The sequence below is a fragment of the Phaethon aethereus genome (genome assembly GCF_964289735.1).
Source record: "Phaethon aethereus genome assembly, chromosome: 6".
In the NCBI taxonomy this organism is placed as follows: Eukaryota; Metazoa; Chordata; class Aves; order Phaethontiformes; family Phaethontidae; genus Phaethon; species Phaethon aethereus.
In genome coordinates, this window is record NC_138580.1 from 16,747,745 (window position 1) to 16,762,492 (window position 14,748).

The window sequence follows — 14,748 nt, forward strand, 5'->3', positions numbered from 1 at the left end:
CTAGAGAAAAAGTTAGCTTCCATAGTTGAACCTGCATTACATTCTTTTTCCTGAAATGATTCTGTCATTTTTCTCACATCTAACCAGAATATAGTTAAGATATTTAATCCTGCATCATGCTTTGTACCGAACAAGTTGTACTGCGACATTCTTCCTGTATACGCCATTGTGTCTTAACATTGGCTCAAGATCTGCATGAGTAGCTTAACAGAATAACAAAAATACAGTCTCTAAAGGATAAAAAGCCAACAGTTTAAAAAGTGGGTTTTGTTGTCATCACAGAAAAAAAAAAAAATTTCAAATATGACACAGATTGTGAGGAATGCAATTTACATAATCTGTATAATGGTTTAAGTTTGTCCAACTATAAGTCACAGAAAACAGCTAAAACCAAATACTGTAATAAGCTTTTAAACATTTATCTCTGGTTAGGACTCCAACTGACTTACACAGAATTTTAAATAGAACTGAAGACAAAATGGAAGGAGAAAGAGGGAGAAGGCATAAAATTTATAAACACACTCACTTTTCACCCAACGCAAAATCCTGTTTCAAATAAAATAAACTTTCATCTGAAGCTGGAGTTTACAAAAACAAAGATATTTTCCTAAAACACTTCTGACAACCTAGTAATCAATGCTCATGAGCTGTGTGAAATCTGGCATGTATCAGTCTGAAGAAGTCATAAAACTGACTATCTCAGCCAGATCTATTACATAATGAAAATAATCATCAACACTTTCTTGGTTGCTCAAACTCTAATCCAGAGAAAATGAAATGGATTGATGGTAAAGAGCAATCCTGCTGACTATCATCTATTTCTATTGGCTGACATTCTTTTCTTTTATCTCACACTACCACCCTTAAAGTCCTAAGTATGATGACAGGCAAACATCTCTCCCTTCTCCATTGCAGTAAAGCAATCAAATGTTTTGCAGACTTATTTTTCAAAAGAAGTGGAAACAGAATCTAAATTTTGAATTATTGAATGTGACAATTTTACCAGACTGCCCCTCAAAAACAGAGTGGAAAGCTCATCTGTTGTCTTAAAATGAGTTAATCCTAAAATAAAGTTTGTTTTGGTATATTATATAATAACTATTAATTGGATGCCAGTCTTTAGCTGTAAATTAAGCAGTTGCCCCTCCAATTTCTATGGTCCAGGCTGCATCGTAAAGGTCCTGGGCACATACTTTGCCAAGCACCAATTCTTAAAGAAATAGTGTCCAGAAAGTGAGTTTGCACTCTGCAAACTCAGACACTTAAATGAACTCTGTACTGGGGAGGGCAACATTTACCACAGGTTCAGCAATTATAGTCCCCTTTTCTTATGCTGAGCAGTGGGTACTGAAAGGGAAAAAAGCATTTGCTGCCAGATTAATTACCGCTGTAACTTAATGCAGTATGGTCCAACTGGCAGACCACGGCCCACTTCTATCTAACCCATCATCTTTGCTGTAGAGAAAGTGTGGGCTCTGCTGTGAGAGTGTGAATAGCTGTGCTCAGGCAGATCAACAGGAGAGCAGAGCAAAGCCCCCCAACTCCTAAATTCCCTTCTTGTCTTTGTGGGGCAGGCTGTGACATGTAGGCAGCACAGTCAACACTTGCCAAGGTGATGTGGCAAATTAGGGGGAATGGAGCAAACAGAGGTTGTGAGTTCTTGACACTCCAATCCAGCTCTCAAGGCTGCTTAGGCTGAACTAACCTGGCTTCCTATGAAAGTAAAATTCCTGTATTTAAACCCTGCTGACAGTTTACCCAGCAACGCGTACATAACAGGTTACATGTTTCTTGAATACTCTGGAATGCAAAGACATCCTGTGCCTCAGAGATCATCTGTCTGACCAGTCAGTGACCAAAACCAACTTTGCCCAGGCCAACAGTAATCATTTCACTGAATGAATGCAGGCCTGGGCTGGATCTGACCACATGGCTATGATAATGAATAGCACCCTGGTCTGGAAATTAGGAAATTCAGTCTCTATTCCAAGCTCAGTCATTAAAATTGTGCAACAAATTGCACAATCTCTTTGCCTCTATTTTTATTCTATCATCTGTCTCTCATTTAGTCGGCTCATAAAAACCATTGCCTCTTGCCATTTGTGAATACAGTGCCAATGTCAACAAGAACTTGAAGTGATTTGGGTTTGCAGCAGTATTTTTTTTCCCCCCTCCTTAAAATATCTCTTCCTCCATTGCCAATTCTGTGAGCCATTACATTCCTCCATCTTTTCCTGCTGTTTTTAAGGGCAATTTTCATATTCAGAGAGCAGGACTTATATTCATGCTAAGTGTGCTGATATCCCACATCAATAATGCAGGTGAATAAGGAGAACAAAATAGCATACATTTGTGACACCATGCCCCCTCTCTGCCAACGTGACTGGAAAGTTTGTACCAGGCCCATCGCCATCCCCTTGCCTCTACCCCAACAGAATATCAACTGAGTCCAAATAATTCTTAAAGATCCAAACTTTTCTTTAAAACCTGCTTTGATTACCTGGGAAAGTTGTAAAACTGGTCTTGCTTACATATCCTTCTCATTAAATTGAAGGCTTTTGTGCTTTATAATGTAGGCATCTCTTGCTGTAATTTATATATAGGACTGCCTCACTCAACTATCATGGTAATTAAGAATATTGTCTTTCTCCCTGTAGCAACATATTTAAATAATTGAAGAGACTTACAGAGAAAAAACAGGTTCTACAAGACTAAACAACCACAATTATTTTAACTTTTTCTCATGGATCACATTATCTAGGGTTGTCATAATTTTTAGCTGTTCTTTCTAACAATTCCATATTCTTCTTGAACAGCAGTATTTCAAAAATCAATCTAACAAAAACTTCAATTTTAATAAAACACACACATACCTGATCCATACTCTCTGGAATGAATTCACCCTCACTGTTGATACTGGTGAAGGACCCATTTCGGGCCACCTGATGCAGCTCATCTGGAATGTATCCTGGAGGAGGCGAACTCCTATCACGAGTATTAGAACCTTTTGAAAGAAGGCGGCTAGTCAGAGTCACTTCACTAACCCACAATCCAGGGTCTTTATTCAAATGCTTCATAGGCACTGAGCCTGCCTGGATTCACTTCCTGCTTTAGAAATTTCCCAAATGCCTATGCAATACAAGATTTAAGTATAGCATTTAAAATCTGTAATCCAGAAATTATGAAAAATTCAAGGCAGGGTTGCCTCAATGGCATTAAAAAGAATTTTCATAATATAGGAACAAATACATAATTTGCCCGACATCTTGCTGGGTAAATTTCTTCTTTGAAACAAAACAAAAATCCAAACCCTTCCACCCATGTCAACCAATCCTTTCTGCTCTTGAGAATTTCAGTTTTATTTTGTAGAATATTGCATCTGCAAAAACACGAATACCTCTATTCATAATAAATGCATAATAAATTAATTGCCAGAAAAATTATTCACTAAACTCTCTAGCTTAACTAAATTTGGAAGTTAACATCACATCAACTTTTTAGGCAAAAAGGTTATATCAATCACAAAATAAGTATCTTAAACAAATGTTCACACATTAAGATAAAAAAATATGGGAGTCCTAAACTGAGCAAGGAAATGCACTGCCACATAAAGAAACAGATTTTTCAGTAATTCATTCCTGTATCTGGAAAAAAGGGGAGCACTAACATCAACTTTTTAGGATACTCATCAGTTACCTCAAATAATTCTACATAGTTTTGTTTACTTGTGATTTTTTTTTTTTGGTTCATTTTCTATACTATATATTTAAACCGCCTTTGACATAAAATTCAAAATCCACTCCCTCAAGTGCAAACTCTATAGTATGATGAGTCATTAATGAGTGAGAGAAATTCAAACAGTCTATGTTGAGAGCAAGATCTTCATGAAAAGAACATTACAGAAGAAAAGGTTTTACAATTAAAACTACTGAAATATGTAGCTTACCTATTACAGACAGCCGCCTTTTTCTGTCTGTCACACCAAACACTGTGTTATCTAAATCTTCCAGTGAGGGCAAGGGTTCCACGTTATTTACACTGGGTGACTGAAAATGCGTATATATTACAAACTGCAATTACTACTTTATACTCCTGACAATGAAAATACTGTGCAAACTTTTAAAGGCTTTGTGCAACACATTCCATTTTTGAATCAGTCAAAAAGAAGCTGGTCAATTTATGTCAAAATTAATCTATTTTAGTAGCTCATTCTCAATATTTAAAAATAATTTTCAATATGTACTAGTGTACAAATCCTACCAACATCAGGGCTGTGATGTGATAAATAATACCAAAATAACTCACTATTTAGTCTATAGGCCACCACTACTGTTTGCTACAACAAACATTTAACTTGCTACAAAGGAGTGTCACCAGCATATGACTTAAAAAACAGTTTCAAATAACTACATTTACTTAAAATTATATGAGCTTCTCAAATTTGCATCACATCATCACCCTGTTAAGGAACACTTTTCTAGGACTATATGGGAGGCAAGCAAAGAGGGAGGAACAGGATCTAGGGAAAAGTTAAAACTGAGTCAATACAAAAGGCTAATATATGCTAAAAGTGAACTGAAGAAGCAATCAGTTGGGAAAATGTCATCCTTAAGAAGCAATACAAATTATATTTCAATATAAAAACTGAGGAAAAAGACACTTAGCATGTCAACTCATACCTGTGTATTTCCATGTATTACAAGTAGTATCTTGAGACTTTTCATATGAACACTACGGTCAAGCAGTTCAACAGCTTTGTCCAGGTCATCCTGTGTGGTTAATGGAATTACAAGCTACAAAAATGGGGGGGGGGAAAAAAAAAAAGATATCTTAAACAGGACACGAGGAACAAACGAGGAAGTCAAGTGCAGAGAAACAAATAAACTGATGCTGTCTTTCCTTTCCTTCCAAATAACTTGAAAATAAATTTTATTAAATGATGCCTTAAGTTACCACCAAAATGTCTGAAGTTCAACCTTAACTCTTCCTTCAGATGCCTTCAATAGGTACCGCATGGCGGAACAAGTCTTCACAATGAAGGAGCAACCATTTTACATATGTACAGCTTAATATCCTACAAGTTTCAGAGAAACATGTGCAACAGTGTCAATGTATTTGCTACCCCCTAAATTAATGCAAGTCTACAAGGTAAATAAAAATAACTCCTATTTTATAGAGCACAAAGCACATTTTTCTCTCTCACAATATTACAACTATATTTACTTGAATTTATACCACTAACAGAACTTCTCCATCGAATAACAGAATTTGTTAAGGAAGTTATCAGGCATGATGTGATCCACATGGAACAACTGTAGTCCTCACTAGAATCTACTTAATTCTAATTAATTAGAATTAAATTGGCACATATATATCTTTAGAACAGAAAATTATATGCCATTAAAGTATACTTGAGATCTGAGTTCTATAATGATTAAAATTGGGCTTAGGTTTCAGTTGTAAATTACAACTTCTGCTTGTAACAAAGGAACGGTGCAATACAAATTTTTAAAAATCTTTTCTACTTGCAAACAGCCTCAGTCAGTGAGGCTCAAATACATCATTAGCTGAAATACAGTACTTTTCTACAAAAAAAAAAGAGAATGAGAGATGAAGGTCTTGATAACAAATGAGCACACTTAAAATTAAGTTGCAGTTTTAACGGTAATGACAGGTTATTACCATCACATTTCTGAAAGCTGATAGGATGATTTGCCAACTTCTGCAGAAGATGACAAGCAGAAAACCTGCTCAGATGCATAAAAATCTATCAGAGAAAGGAGCTAAGGCTAAAGCATCATGAATGGCCATTTTTTCTGACCTTCCTAATCTCCAAAAGCCTTCTGTAAGAAATCTTCATTTTGAGGACCAGTTTCACAGAAGTGCCTGGAAAGGTACTGAGTAACCAACAAACAGCAATTACAGGCATTTTCTTCTGCAAAGATGCAGATTAGATACAGCAATTATGTTGTGCATAACCAAGCACATGAATAATCCTCCATGTACTTTGCTGACTCAAGGCAAAAACCAAAAGTAACTCCTAAGAACGGATCCTGCATCTGTAAATATATTTCCTATTAATAATTCCATCTCTACTTCAAAGGAAAGCCGGAAGTCATCTTCATTAGGCATAAGTGGCTTGACATCGCTAGCACTGTTCCCAAGAAATCTTTGTGAACTAACCACTTGAAGAGGAGCAACAGTTAAGCCTAGTTCTCCAGTCTAAACATAACTAAATACAACATTCTAGCGATTATCTAACAAGATCCATCCTTAAAGAAAAAAAAGCGTACAAGAAAGGATTAATGTTATTTCAAATTTACAAACATGACAAAGCTCAAAGAGGTAAAGGCTTTCCCAAAGTTATGCAAGAAGACTGTGGCAGAGCAGGAAGGCAATTTATGCATTCCCAGTCAAGTCTGAGACATGATTAAGATATGACTCTCCTCATAAAACATTTCATGCATCTCCTGCCTTTCCCGATTTAGACAACCCTTACATATTTGAGAACACACACATTAGATATCTGTAATTTTGTCACAGGAATAAGTTTTGTCACAAGAGTGGTTCTCACTGTTTATGAGACCAAATTTCAGCCTTAAAATATTCAATGTACAAGTCACTGAGAATTTAGAAGACGCAGAATATTACCTCATTATTGCTGTAATGTAAGTCCATAGTCTGTCCAAAAGCAACTTTAGCTTTAGCTGCAAGATCTTCAAGTTTAACAGGCCTTGGTAATTGCAGGATCCTGAAATGCAATTTAAGTTATAAAGAATTTTTGTCCATTACTTATGAAAAATAAGTATGAAAATCTGGCAACTCATTACTTAAGAATACTCTTCGAAGTGAATTTATTACTAAAAAGACCATAAGAGGCTATGCTTTATTCACTGCCCTCCATATTTTGAGTCATTGAAAAAGAGAGAAAAGCAGCGAAAAAGTTATAAGGGATAATCACACATAAAATTAGATCTTATTATGACTATTTTACTCGCTTGCATATGGCTTCTTTCTTAACCTAATGCTTTGCATGCTGCCATTCCAGGGGCAAATTCTTAGAAAATTCTAAAATTTTCTACTTCAGAAAACTAAGACAATGGAGTACCAGAGGCTGACAAGCATAAGCATCAGAGAAAAATTATTCCTACAGTCTGCATTTTCTGGAAATCCAGAAGACTAACTTATTTGAGGAAGGTAACTAAATGTCATCATCTTTACCATAATAAATTACACACTCAAACTGTTGAGTCCATTACTAATGGTGCTTCAAGTGTGTTCCTGTAAGAATGGCGCAGTTAAAGGGAAATCTGAGTTGTTGACCTACAGCTGAATGTCTTGTCAAACCAAATAGCCCAAAATGCCTGTAACTGACCTTTTACTGTAGAAAACTACTGTACTATTTGAGACAAAACACCATTAAACAAAAAAAAAAGTTTTTAGAAGTGACTAAGCTAGTGAGGTACATTCAATTCACATTCAAAAAAGAAACAGCACTCAAATTTTCTGAGGCAGAAAAATTAGCAAAGGGTAACCATCCCTTTTACCAGTGTCTCAATTCCATACGCTGGTTACGGAACAATATTTCTCACTGAAATGAGGCTAGAAACCAGGCCACTTCCAATTAAAAATGATTTTGAAAAAATAAAATCTTAAAACAAACACACACCACCATTTCTCACTGTACTTAACAACTTGTTTGGCAAGCCTGGAACTCTGCCCATCACAGCGCACGCTCCTTGGTACAGAGCGCCACATTCACTACCGAAAGAAACTCTGGAATCACTTCTCTTTTCCATTTCCCTTTTTAAAAACTAGTGAGAAAGCCATTGCATAACTTATTTTTCTTGCATCATTTCATTATTTTATCTTTAGATCTACATGTTCAGGCAACAAAAGTATTACAACTCATGCTAAGTAATGAGCCTGGGCTGCCCAGTACCCCTGCGCAAGCAGGCTGAAGTTACTTGGGACAGTCCAAAACAGAGCTAGGCCCATCAGCATAATAGCTTGGGAAAGGTATCTGTCCACACACTTACTTTATGCTTGTATTCATGCTGAATTGTTTAACTTAGTCCACTATGAAAGTGAATTAAGATAAACCACAAAAATGCACTTGCAACGAGTAAACAGTTCTCTGTTGCAAATTCTTGTATCTGCTTATTCCACTAGAAATTGCTAGGTAGAAGAGTCCTCAATTTTCAAAGCTTTTGAAAAGACTTTTTTCCTCCAAATTACTTGCAGCACTCAACCATCACCAATGCGCTGTTACACGTGATGTTCAGAAAAGTGATAGAACGCTGAAGAATGTTAGTATCTAGTGAACTTACTGCTATTTTACTACCCCCTGTAAAAAGAGGGCACATATTGTCATCAGCATGGATACACCCTGATCTATTGCACATGACAGAAAGGACTGCCAAGAAGTAACATAGGTTTCATTCTGAAGCAATCTTTACTTCAGGAATTTACCACTTCTATTGACAAATAATGTGACCAGGATATTATGTCCTTTTTCACTGAGTATTTTCAAAGATCATACTCTATAACCATTTCTCTAGGCACAATGAAGGTTGATGCTTCCAGAAAGAGACAAACAGACAAAACGAGTTGTCCACAAACCAGTTCTGCGTAGAATTGTAGATCGACTTCTGTAAAAGCTCCTGAGCAGCCATCAGAGCAGAGATACACAGAGATATATGTCTGTACACTCTAAGCATGTACATCATTCACCTCTCATACACAAAATGAAAATAAATTTTAACTGATTATTCAAAATTGTCAATGAAACCATCTAATTTAAATTCTAACACATTTTGCTATTACAGTTCTCAGATTGGTTCCTCCAAAGTACAATCCAATATTGAGCTTTAAGATCTAGGCTTTTTCCTCTGGGTCTTACAGTAACAATATATTATCATGCATTTATGATGCACATGATGCAGCAAAAAAATTACTTGTTGGTCTACTCACATTTAAAATCTATGCTAATTACCTAAGCAATCGTTCTAGGCTGCAAACATCCATTTGAAGGGTAAACAAGTGAAGGCTTAACATGGGACATAGCTACAGCAAGATACTTCTGCATTTATGTATACTTAGAGCCCACATTTCAAACAGATAAATTCTTTTTAAATTGTGTTTACATCAAAATTACGGTTAAGCTCAAACCAAATACACTCAGATAATCTGAAACACTTTGAACAGTTTATTTGAAACTTTATGATAGGATTCCACCAAAATTCTGTAAATAATTAAACGACAAGACTGCTTCCTGTGTTCCCACCTTACCTTTTTTCACCTCGATGTTCAAATTTGACTCTAACATCATTCTGTTAGAAAAGAGATAAAGGAACCACTATTAGTTTGTTACTATCTCCTTTAATGAAGGCCATGAAACCCCATTCAATAATCCTATACCAGAAGTAAAATCCTTAAGCATTCTATATTTATTTTCTGTCCTTTCTGATACTCCAAGCATTTTAACAAACTGCTTCTGCTGAGATATCTGATAGAGGCTTAAAGTGTGTAAAAAATACCAAAAAAATGATTAAGAAATACAACAAATGCTTCTGTAAGTAAACACATTATTTTCCATCAATATATTTTAACATTATAATAGATTCATGATTTCCAATTCAGCATGGAACTGATTACCAAAGAATTCTCTATCATGAATAGGCAGGTAGACTTAGCTACCAGAACAGGTTTTTATGTACACTTTGGAGCTGAGCATTCCAGGCTTGTTTCATAAGCATTACCATAGAAACCCACACATGTAAATAAGCCAGCATTCACGCAGTCAGTTTCCCAATAACAAAAGATACCTGCAAATACCTTCAGTTACATGGAAATTAAATTGTTTTGCAAAATCATAATTTTAAGAATCAAAATTGTATTAGCAGCTATTGCAGGGAAAAAAATAACTGCATTCAACCACAGAGATTATATCCAAATAATAATGTTATATCTTTCAAAAGAACTACTTGATTGATAAGTGATGACTTTCAAAATTCACAAATTTAAACAGAATGACAAACATATATTTCCCCCTCACCACTACCACACAAACTCAGAAGTGGTTCAACTATTTTTCTTCTAACTTTCTAAACATTTATTATATTCAAATAATTTTGGATCATGTATGCACATTACTTCAGTGTCTAAAGTCACAGCTCAGCGAGTTATATGACACTAGCAAAGCACCACTGTGTTATACATACTGAAGTCTGACAGCTTTTAAAGAAAAGATGTAGCCATCAGTTTTTGACAGTTTAAGAGCCACATATATTCAAATACTTTGATCTTTAAGAGGTTAAAACAAGAGTGCACAAAATGAAGTTTCATGAAATACTGGACTGTCAATTAAGGATTCAATCAAATAAACATATAGTTAATTCAATAGGGCTATTACAATTTGGGTAAAAAATCCACATCCTCTCCTCTCCTAATCTCTCCATATAGTAGTTCAAACCTATCAAGTAAAGTTTTCATTTACTTTTCATTTACTACTTTTCCATCTGTGTTCAGTATCTGCAGAAGAAAAATAAGAGGTGAAAAGAACTCACATCTCCAGCATATGAACAAACAAAAAAATTGAGGCCAAAGATGCAGTAAAGGAGCTTAAGTACATTTCTGCTGCTGTACTGACATTCTTTAGTGTGACATAGCTGACAACTGAGCAATCTAGTACACCTATAAAATTCATTCTAAAGTAGCATTCCAAATAAGAGATGCTATCACACCTTGACATATTAGTCTAGTACAAAAAAAAAAAATCTACATACAGTGTCAAACACCCCTATGATCTTCAATTGACCAGGATCAGAGTCATTTAAGCATACACTATGATGTGATCTGAAATGCCACTGTTTCATTCAGCTGCTAATTTAAGAATGTGAACAAAGAAAATGGCAGCACATGTGAGAGACTAATAGCTCATTCTGATATGCTCACTGGTCTGGCAAGAAAAATAATTATAGAAGTCACAGCAGGATATTCAGTGTTCAATAGGTTAGTAAGGATATTAAAGATTACCTGTTTTTTAGGCGAAGATGACTTTGGTTTTCCTGTTTCTTGCTGGGGCAATACAGGACGGCTGGCCTTATGAAGCACAGCCAAATCCTGCATGATAGAATTCAAAGCTTGCTGCTCATCTGCTCAGAGAAAAAGACCAGATAAGAGAAGTGTAAATGACTGTTACATTTGAAGTGCATTACTGTCTCATTTCACAATTAGGCAGGCATTATCCTAAAATCTAAAAGTCCATATTACACTTCAACACATAATTACCAAATTAAAAGAAAGAACTGCCACACTACAAACATTTTTATTTATCATTAACAGTGCTTAAGGAAATTAACATCTTTAATCAGTAAACACACTTAAATGGAAGGTTTAAAAAACTGAAGTCATAACAGAGATTGACAACTCTACCGAACTGCAGACTGTATGAATAAGACAAGGGTGAAGAAGAAAATAATTATGTACTTTGTTTCAAATCATGTCCATGGATGAGATGTTAAGTAGAAATCATACTCCACCCTGCCAATTCATAAAATAAAGCAAGTACTTTTGAATCATTTTTCCTCTGTCCTAAACAGGTACGGTCATGCACATAGGAAGCACCCACAAGCTCCTAGGGAAACACCTCCACTGTCCGAGCACCTGCTGACGGTCCATAGACTAATTAAAAAACAAAACACAACAGAACTTTTCCAGGACTGCAAATGTAGGTGTTTTTTAGAGCTTACAGGAGTAATTCACAAGGAGATACAGAAGCACTGAACCCAGGGGACAATTTAGGGGCAAGAGTGCTACACAGCTTATAATTCAAGTTCACACAAAATCCTAAATCCTGATGATGTGCTGCCGCTGTGATGGCCTGAGGCCATGCTAGACAATGTTCGCCTTGGAACTGCAATGCTCCTTAAGACAGAAAAGCACTTAAAAGCTCAAAAGCCTGCACATCCATCACTAAGGGAAATTTATTTGTCACTAGTATTTTCTATTAATTCCTTGCCACAGCAACAGTACTATACTCAACATGCATCTAGAACACTAGGTAACAAAATTTATCTACAAAGGTGTCGACTGTATCCCTTCACACTACTTCACAATGGATATGCTTGTGGAATAATTCATAGCTCAGTACTGCGATTTACAAAGAATGGTATTTCTCAAACATGGACCTGAGAAGAACTTAGCATTGAAGTCAGCAAATAATCGTTCCAGGTCTTCAGCAATGATGATAATTCCTTCACACTCTATTCAAATATAACCAGCAAATCAGGAAATTGTGTGATTTTGGTGTTCTAATTTAATAGATTACTAACAGATCAGAAAGCTGGTCTGAAAATTAGTAACTTTGCCACGCATGCTGTCATTATTCATAGCTCTATTAAGATATGCAAATCTATAATAGCAAGTTCTACTAGCAATATTTAAAGGCAGAAGTGAAGGTATTCTTGCAGCTTACAGTCATTCCTTTCTCATACTAAAACACACTTCAAAACTTGCCACAATTAAAAAGGTTAAAATATTTCATTGTGTTGTAGCCTATTCTAGTGCTCAATAAGAAAAACACTAAATTGTTCTTTTAGCAGCTGGTTGGAGGAGGTTTAATTCCCAACATTCACTAAGGAAGCATATTACATACAAAGGAAACCAAAGCATTGTCGCAAAGAATCTAGTTTACCGAATATCCAATATGATTCAATAGTCATCTCTCACACAAAACACTGAAGACTATCACAAATCTAAACAGGACTGTATTCCTAGATGGAATTACTTTATTATTAAGCATGAGGTTGGGAAAAAACTACCATAACAATACACAATAAACAAAAGTTATTAAAAAACGATTGTTTGTGTGGCTGTTGATTTTTTTTGTTTGTTTTGGGCTGAGGTTTTTTGAGAACAAGTATCAGTAAGTGATGACAAGATTGACATGGTCAATTCATTAAAAAGCATGTACAACTTGAAAAATTGACATCAAATTTAAAGTATTACAAATGTGCTACGTATTTAGAAAAACACAGCTAGAGCATCTACACAGTCCGGGCTTTTCATTGCAATGACACAAGGCAATATGATAAAATTCTTTAATATTTTGTCATTTTTTTCCACCATAGCCATTATCACTCTGAGCACAGCAGATATTGCTCAGTACCTATCCTTGAATTTTGAAGTTACCACATAGTGAGGGAAAAGCGCTATATTTCAACAGAAGAAAATAGAAGTATTTTGAATACTAGCAAACCACCTGAACGCTGCCTTTCATGTAGACGTTACATCAAATTACACAGCCAAAGCACACACTTCCTAGAAATGGTATTATATGAATGTCTTTGGTCTTCAACAGAAATGAAAAGTTTCTGAATCAAAATTTTATATACGTTACACACAAGACTTACCCATAATGGCAGTTAGCCTGAAAACCTGAACTTCAAGGAAATGGTTGCTTCTTTAGCATTATTTTATTTCCTAAAATGCAAAACCATAAATACACAATTATTGAAGTTGTCAAAGTCATGTAAAACAGTCAACTCTTCATTTTTTATGGACTTTTTTCCAATATTCTACATATCAAATATCCATATAAACTACAAATAAGATTGCATATGCACCTATGACATGGAGAAAACAGATATTGCCCAAAGCCTCACTGGGCTCTGAGCAATATATATAGAATTTCAGAAGACACAAAGCCCAAATTAAATATTCTGCTAGACTCAAGATGATTTTAGTGTCTGTCTATACCCTCAGATGCTGATTAGTAGCTTAATTATTCATATAACTCTACTACATGGGATATCTACTACTCCAGATTATTAAGAATCGCTTCTGTTTTTATAGGTTCCTGTACCTGGTGTTCAAAGTTCTGTGTTCAGAACTACATATATATAGGTCGTATATATAAATGTATATGAAACAGCACAAATCAAGAGGCATCAAGACATACTTATTATATACACCAGAAAACTTCAATTGATAAGTTTTTTTCATAATTCAAGATCATGACACAGATATTCCAACATCCTTGAAAGAAATATCTCTGGAAGACAGCAGGTATTAACTTTTAATATATCATATACAAGTTATTCAGAAAATCAGAAACATAGGGGACACATTCATGAACAAACTCCATTTATCACAGTATCTTGATTATTGGCCAATAAAAAAAAACAATGAAGGATTAATTAAAATATCTTTCTATAGGATGGTCTTAGGGAGCTTAACAGCAAAAAAAATAAAGACATATCACTAAATAGACAATGAGATTTGTTGTAATACGGGCTACCACAGGAAGAATTCAGAATTTTTAATGCAAGATCATAGAAGAAAACTCTCTAGGTTCTTAAGCAGTCACTGTCCCTAAGTAGTAAGAGCCTATTCCCTCTGCCCTTTTCATGGCTGCAGCGGACCATCCATCCTTCTGACACATAGCCAAAAGATCATAGAATCATAGAATCTTTGGGTTGGAAGGGACCTTTTAAGGTCATCTAGTTCAACACCCCTGCAATGAGGAGGGACATCTTCAACTAGATCAGGTTGCTCAGAGCCCTGTCCAACCTCTATCCCTCTCTGAATAAAACAAATGCAATTCCCTACAAGTTCAGTCAAGGAGCTACACCAACAGTAAAATGACATTTTAAAAACAAACAGAATTTGTTTTCTCATGGTTTATTTCCTTACCAGGGTCAAACAATCCCTGATGCCAGCACCTGTGGGAGCACATAGCTGAGA

At 35.5% G+C, this 14,748-nt stretch overlaps 1 protein-coding gene across 1 annotated transcript in view; it reads right to left on the reverse strand.

Moving 5' to 3' along the window:
- The window catches only part of MAP3K2 (mitogen-activated protein kinase kinase kinase 2), a gene marked incomplete at its 5' end in the record, with an annotated part of 47,082 nt that overhangs the window by 15,261 nt on the left and 17,073 nt on the right, over window positions 1-14,748 (reverse strand). Inside the window, 6 exons of the mRNA XM_082001178.1 lie at window positions 2,874-3,004; window positions 3,947-4,046; window positions 4,680-4,793; window positions 6,652-6,751; window positions 9,292-9,332; window positions 11,038-11,156. Of these exons, the coding sequence (XP_081857304.1) occupies window positions 2,874-3,004; window positions 3,947-4,046; window positions 4,680-4,793; window positions 6,652-6,751; window positions 9,292-9,332; window positions 11,038-11,156 (605 nt within the window). The remainder of the gene's footprint in view (window positions 1-2,873; window positions 3,005-3,946; window positions 4,047-4,679; window positions 4,794-6,651; window positions 6,752-9,291; window positions 9,333-11,037; window positions 11,157-14,748) is intronic.